The sequence below is a fragment of the Rhipicephalus sanguineus genome, chromosome 5 (genome assembly GCF_013339695.2).
Source record: "Rhipicephalus sanguineus isolate Rsan-2018 chromosome 5, BIME_Rsan_1.4, whole genome shotgun sequence".
Classification (NCBI taxonomy): domain Eukaryota; kingdom Metazoa; phylum Arthropoda; class Arachnida; order Ixodida; family Ixodidae; genus Rhipicephalus; species Rhipicephalus sanguineus.
In genome coordinates, this window is record NC_051180.1 from 71,266,740 (window position 1) to 71,274,191 (window position 7,452).

The 7,452-nt window shown below is 44.8% G+C and overlaps 1 protein-coding gene across 1 annotated transcript; it reads left to right on the forward strand.

Moving 5' to 3' along the window:
- On the forward strand, positions 1 to 3,467 carry LOC119392869 (PI-actitoxin-Afv2b). Its single transcript, XM_037659802.2, has 2 exons — positions 1 to 112; positions 3,153 to 3,467. The coding sequence occupies exons 1-2, from the start codon at positions 61 to 63 to the stop codon at positions 3,338 to 3,340; spliced, it is 240 nt and encodes a 79-aa protein (XP_037515730.1). The 5' UTR covers positions 1 to 60; the 3' UTR covers positions 3,341 to 3,467.
- Positions 3,468 to 7,452: the final 3,985 nt, after the last annotated feature.

Here is a 7,452-nt window from a genome sequence, read left to right on the forward strand (position 1 = left end):
ACTTCATACTTCCAGACACCGGCACTCCCGAACGGTCACCGCCGTCTCTCGTAGTCAAAGATGTCTCGACTCGTTGTGCTGGCAGTGTTGTTTTTAGCCACTTTCGTGACAGGTAAGTCTGCTTCGGCAAGCTCATTTCGATGTAATTGCTCACGTTAGTATCGTCATTCCTACCTGCGAGTGTGGTCTTGCTTACTTTTAAGACTCTCCCGGTTGGAAACGTTAGATGCGCGTGACAGAAATTTATAATACTCCGACGCGCAGATCTCATATATAACTCAACTTGTTGACGGCGGCACGTTCGTGCGTGCGGCACGTTCGTCCTTCCATTTCTGCTTTTAGACGTTTTATCAAGAAGTATACCTTTCTTGAAACCACATTAGCGACTTTGTCGTTTGTGGCCAATCTACATGAAAGAGCTGAAGTTGAACAAGCTAATAAATTTTTTTCATGCACGTAGAAAAATCCGCTTCGGCTTCTCTGAAATGCCGTCGTTTTATCTAGGTAAGACGAACAAATTGCTTTAAAAAATTGTTCAAGTGCTTTAAAAAAAACTGTGCGAAAGCCATTGACCCAGAGAGCCTTCATCAACTACCATCAACCATTTTGTTCGGGAAAAAGCATACACTCTTTTTTTTTTTTCAGCATTGTTGTACAGAGTCTACATATATGCTTCAATTTCTAATGTAACTTTTACACCAGTATTATCTTATTTATTTAACGTCTTGCTGTAAACAAAAGGCTTCTCCTTCGTTCCGCACGAAAGTTGCAAGTACAGTTTTCTGAACATGTATGGCGAACTATAAACAGTCAAACAAAATGCAACGCTGCCATAACTGAACCCAACTGCATGAGGTGAAACTGACTGACAGGCGTAGCTCCTCTTTGGTATTCATTGCAAAGCCGTGACAAACACTACTATCCTTGGCAATACTATCTCATACCCCTGGCACCATCGTGCGTTTAATGAGACGTCAAAACATACGAATTTAAGAGTAGTAACAAGCGAGTGAGGTAGAATATCAGTGTTTGCTTATTATTTCATGCAAATTTAACAATTATAGCACGACGGGGGGCGATGTACATAATTAGAAAGCCGAATCAAATACCCTCCAATACTTATGTAAAAGTGGGTGTCAGATTTTTCTGTTGTCTCCTTATGCTTTTTTTATGGAACTTTGCCCTTTGTCTCCGATGAACTGCATCTTTCCAGTAACCCTATTTGCAGGCCTAAATAGAACGGTTGCGATGGTATAAGCACCACGCTGCATGCACTGTTTACAAAGACGTGCAACGCTTTCTGTATGCCCAGATTCACAACTTTTTTCATCGCCAACGTTCCCAACTATTTACTATAAAGCAAAGCAACCCGCAGCCATAGCAGCCACAGTGAAGCGGTTTCTCGTACACAGCGGCTGCAACTTTGGGGTCGTTGAACTTAAGACCCACAGATACATCTCTGCTGTAACATGTAGCGGCCACGAGTCGTCAGTGTTCTACTTCGTGTAGTTTTTCTCTTGTCTGTACTTGTAATGTCCCCTAGATGTTCCTTAGCTTCGTTTTCTGTTGGTTTCTTTAGAATTGGCCTTACCTCTTTTTTCGTAGCGCATTAAACCGCGCTAACTCTTAATAGACAGGTTCCTTTATTTCCTAGGAGCGCGCGTCAGTGAAAACTCTTAGTCGCTCTTTTTTTTCTTTTTTTAGTAAGAAACGTACAACTATTTTAGCTTCCTTGCGATCTATAGCAGGTGTCTATGTCTAGCCGGAAATAAGGTTGTTCTAAGCTGGGGCACTCGAATGCGCGAGCACATTTATTTATTATAATCAGAATAATGGTCTTCTTTTACGGCAGCACAAAATATCTATGGATTCAGATGTCATTCTACCTTGTGTGTCCGACACCGCCGTTGAGTGTACTTCACCTAAAATATTCCCCCCCCCCCCCCCCCAACCTCACAAAAAAAACTCGAAAGGTTGTGCCGGGAAATGTATCTGTATGCTGCCTTAAAGGGACACTAAAGAGAAACAATGAATCGGTTTAGATCGATAAATTGTGCTCTGAGAACTATAATGTCGTTAATTTCGCCATTCGTTTATTAATAGAGGAGAAAATCAAGTTCAAAGTTTCATTTTTAAATTTCGCGCCGAAATCTCCCCGCGTGGCGTCACGAATTTCAATGTGTATTTATCGTATTTTGGCGCCAGTGACTCAACAAAATTACCCCAAACTTGGTATGTTAAGTCGATGGCCCCCTGAGAGGACAGTGTACTTCATTATTACCGATCAGGAACTACTTAGTCCCTAGTAGACGCCGTCAAAATATGTGACGTCACGGCGAATGGTGCGGAAACTGCAAGGTGGCGTCGCCACCCACATTTTGTTTTTGCGCGTTTTCTCGCTCAATAAGTGTATTCTCGCAGCAAGCGTGGTGTTTTTGGTATCGTGAAAGAATACTTTACTAATATGAGACAGATAGTTTTGCTCTTTAGTGTCTCTTTAACATGTTAATCAAAAATTTCAGTGGCCAAATATATGGATAACTCAGCGGACGTACAATGTTCGCATGCGGAGTCACTACAGTCAAAGCTAATTACAATGTTTCGATGTGGACAGGTTCTAGAGTGAAAGTTAGATCTTCGAAAGTTACGACAATCATGTTCGTTGTCCGAGGCTTCAGACCGAGTCGCCCAGATCCGAACACTGAATGTATGAACAGTCGTGTTGATTCGCGTGCGCAAACACTCTGATTGTCCAAGCGCATAATGAGACAAGTAGCCCCGCCACGGTGGTCTAGTGGTTATGGCGCTCGACTGCTGACCCGAACGTCGCGGGATCGAATCCCGGCCGCGGAGGCTGCATTTTCGATGGAGGTGAAAATGTTTGAGGCCCGTGCACTTAGATTTAGGTACACGTTAAAAAACCCCAGGTGGTCGAAATTTCCGGAGCCCTCCACTACGGCGTCCCTCATAGTCATATCGTGGTTTTGGAATGTTAAACCCCAGATATTATTATTATTATTATTAGATATATAAGTGATGTGGCCTATCGCATATTGCACGTGAGGTACAGGAGTGGCCACAGTTAACACACCGAATCGCAACTGTGTTTCGCAAACGTCACGATACAAGCCTGTTTCTTGCTCATACCCCAGGCTCCAGCGCTCAGCGTGGGCCCGAGCTGTGCTTCCTCCCACCTGACCGTGGACCCTGTCGTGCCTTCGTCCCGTCCTTTTACTTCGACAGTTCATCCGGAACCTGTCGCGAGTTCATCTACGGCGGCTGCCAGGGCAACGCGAACCGCTTCAAAACTCAGAGACAGTGCCTCCGCACCTGCGTCTGAGATCGCTTATTTTACGTTTGAAACGCCGCAGAAGCCATGATGTATGCTACATCTGGAGTCACGCTCTTGTTTGTGTTTTTACCATAAGCTAATAAATGCACTGCTCTTGCGCCTCCCTTCTCGGACGGAAGCGCACCGAAAATGTCCCATGGTCCTTTATGCATTCGCCTAAGACGACTCGAAGGCGAAAGCCATCTTGTTCTTCTTCTGTATTGATTCCCCCTCCCCCTCCTCTCCGAAGCTTTTTGCCCCTCCCGTAGCGTTGCGCTGCCTCAGTGATCAACCCACCTTTAACCAAGAGACGACTTCACGCGATGACGTCATCATGTGACGTCCTGTTATGTGACGTAATGATGATGCCATAAGCTTTGGCGATCTGTGGTGATCATGATGATGTCATATAGACGTCACGATAACAGATTACGTCATTTGTGATAACGTAATCATGTTGTGTGTGTGTGTGTGTGTGTGTGTGTGTGTGTGTGTGTGTGTGTGTGTGTGTGTGTGTGTGTGTGTGTGTGTGTGTGTGTGTGTGTGTGTGTGTGTGTGTGTGTGTGTGTGTGTGTGTGTGTGTGTGTGTGTGTGTGTGTGTGTGTGTGTGTGTGTGTGTGTGTGTACTTACGTGCGTCCACGGCACAACCATGCTGGTAAACCACCTCACGCAAAAGTTATCGTATGCTATAAAGTGCTGTTCACGGTGGTGTACAATTCGGGTCCTTTAAGGTCCGAAACAAAAAGAAAAATCATATAGGGCCAGCGTTCATTCTTTAATAGCTCCAGCAACACAAAGCTAAACTTCTCCGCCTTTAATGGCGAGCATGCTGTAGCCAGAGCATATAGTCCATGCGTTAGCCTCGCTTGAATCTGGGCTGCCGACCACCCTGGCCTCCGGACCTTCCTCCCACTTCGGGAACCTGGGTCCATAATGCAAAACGTTAAATAGTGTTTCATGCACATTCATTGAACTCATTCTTGGCCATGAGCACCTGAAGTTTGTTCATGTAGGCATAATACATTACGGATGGCTCTAACATCCGCTAATGGCGCTACGTACAGATGACACCGCAAACTAGAAATAGCGGTACAAAACTACGCACCCGGCCAAGAGGCAACTATTCCGCGTTCCCTACTTTCCGGCCTAAAGCCAATAGTCAGCACAGCTCTGGCATGCAACAACGTGGCACATCAGTTTCGGTAGCCATCTTTATGGCCATTGCTCGTCGCATCTGGACGAAGCGCCTTGCATAATGCGGTGGAGTCTGATCACTAAACAAGGACATTGCTCTCATCTTTTGAGAACGGAATAAAAAGCGGTATTACAAAAGTACTAACAGCCCTACATACGTTTTCTTCCAAAGGAGATATTGGTATCGTATGTCGTGGCGCTACATTCGCGTGATCCACTAGTGGCCTCACCAACAGAGATTTCCGGCAGTCGTATAGTTATGTCCCGTCAACACAGCTAGCAGCTGTCGAAGTAACTCGACGGCTCGGAGCTTTCGCTACTTGCGTACGTTTGGCGTCACGCTTACGACTAGCAGGCCCAAGTGTAGAGTTGCCAGCTACTGCTGCGTAAACCCGTTGCTTATGACATTCCATGCAAACAAACTTGACGATATATGTGCCACCTTTCAGCGTGAACAGCGCTCTAGTTTCAATTTTCGATGATAATGGCTCTCTCCGAAGTTCGACAGCTATGTGGCATTGCCTTTACATTTAACACGTGTCCACCGAAGGTGAAAGATTAACTTGAGTGTTAGTTAGTTAGTTAGTTAGTTAGTTAGTTAGTTAGTTAGTTAGTTAGTTAGTTAGTTAGTTAGTTAGTTAGTTAGTTAGTTAGTTATTAGTTAGTTAGTTAGTTAGTTAGTTAGTTAGTTAGTTAGTTAGTTAGTTAGTTAGTTAGTTAGTTAGTTAGTTAGTTAGTTAGTTAGTTAGTTAGTTAGTTAGTTAGCTAGCTAGCTAGTTAGTTAGTTAGTTAGTTAGTTAGTTAGTTAGTTAGTTAGTTAGTTAGTTAGTTAGTTAGTTAGTTAGTTAGTTAGTTAGGTGAGTTAGTTAGTTAGTTAGTTAGTTAGTTAGTTAGTTTTCAATATGCTAAGATTCCTTGTCATAGTTAGTTAAACTCGTCTTACTTTTCTAAATGTTAAGATCCCTTGACAGAAATAAACAACCAAATCGTTTGACCACCGCCACCACACTCCTCTTAAAGATAATTCGTGAAATGGACGCTTATTTTTGTGCAAGACGATAGTCACTTCCCGACAGGATATGTATAGTTACGCTGCGTCTTTTCGGTTGCGTTATCTCCCAAGAAGCAACGCCGTATGTAGCAATCGTGCAAATTCTCCCACTTAAACAAAGATCCAGACGTACTCGCCTCGAACATGCAGCGCCTCATGCACTCGTCGTGGGACCTAAACGCGTTAGCGTTCTTTCCGCCGCAGCCGCCGTAGAGATACGGCTTGCAAAGCAAGTAAGTTGTGTCGTAGAAACCAGCGTGGCACATAGTCCTTGCAACGTCGGTAGTTTGGCTTCAGCCAGCATTTCGTTCTTGACGGTTTGATCTGTCGGATTGTCCTGCTCTTCCTCGTCTCTTTTGTCCTTCTTCGCCTCTGCTGCTTCTGCAATGCACACATATTGTGATCAAAAGATCAACTGCTACCTTTCTGCAAGGCAGTAGTGCACAGGACGCGCAGCTTTAACGAAACGAAATTCCGCAAGATCCCACTGTTGTGATTGTGTATTCACGCGAGGGTACCGTGACGAACAAGTGCGCCGGAGTGGAAATCACCCAGCGCCTATTGGACTATCGCATCACATGACGGCTGGCCTCCTCTCCTTCCTTCAATTGGAAAGCACCAATGGTGGAGGATTCAAGGGGTTTTAAGGCCTCACGGGGCCAGAAGGCGCCTAGGTCAGAAAATCTTCTTGATCATGTTATTGTTACTCTGTTCAGTGTAAATACTGTACGTTCTCTAAATATACTTCCAAAACAGTCCTATATGACGGACCCTATGGCCTAAGGTTATCTGCTATACCTTGGTGGTACCTGTACCCGCGGCGGTACTGCACATGTGTTAGATACCATACAAAATGACTGCTTTCTCGGGCGGAATTTATAGCGTGCCGTGGAATTGGTCCTAGCGCAAAATTCCCCTGAGAACGTCGTAAAATGACCTGGTAAAAGTACAGGTTCCTTCGAAAATTATTCCGAATATGCAAATTATTGTTTCGCGACAAGATAAAGGTAATTACCGTAAGGCACTGTGAGTTGCTGATAAGTCCTTCAATCCTGAAATATACGTACAAAAATGTCTAGTTCCTTGGCTATGACGTGATCATAGTCAAAGCGTCGTAGTCACTTGACTATTCCTTGACCTGACGTAGTGAGGCAAACCGACGCCCAGCCAAGTCGCTTATGCTCGCAATTTTTGCATGTCATTCCGACATCTTGTGCATCAATAACAAGTAAAATTTTGATTTAAGGCAAGGTTAGACAACGCAAGGAGAAAATCTACTCGGAGCATGGCCGTCCAGACTTGCACAGCAGATAGAAACTATAACTTAGCAATACTTGTAGCTAGGCGTGTTGCTACATACTGCGATTGGTACATACTGTAATACTGCAGTTGGTACATAAAAGCCATTAGCGTAGCAAGGGGGTGGGGTTGGGTGAGTAAACCTTGTCCATTCCGAATTTGAGTTTTGCATCTGTAATATACACGCATATGTACAAACGCACGCACGATCATACACACAGTATGGTGGAAAGCCCCCCCCCCCCCCTCCATAAAAAATTTCAGGCCCCGCCCCTGATAGAAGCAATAGCAACTATTTTTCGAGCAAACGCAGTTACAGCGGATGACTACAGACCCACAGGTTAAAACCTCTAAAGAAAGGTCTCGTTGTAAACGCCAGCTAAAGGAGCGACATTACTCACCTGTCAGTGCCAAACCTACGATTAAGGCAATCATGAACAAACGCCGTACACTGTCCATTTCGGGTGGCTTTCAATCCGCAAAGTGCCGCTCTTTTTCCGTACGCTACTTCATCTAGACCTGAAAGCAGGCAGCCCGCTCGCTTACAGAAGCTTGCGACGCAAACTCCGAGACGAG

Excerpts from the sequence above, each read along its gene's own strand:
- LOC119392869 (XM_037659802.2), top strand. The coding sequence starts at position 61 with ATGTCTCGACTCGTTGTGCTGGCAGTGTTGTTTTTAGCCACTTTCGTG. Across the intron at positions 113-3,152 it reads TTTAGCCACTTTCGTGACAG|GCTCCAGCGCTCAGCGTGGG; the intron begins GTAAGTCTGCTT and ends CTCATACCCCAG.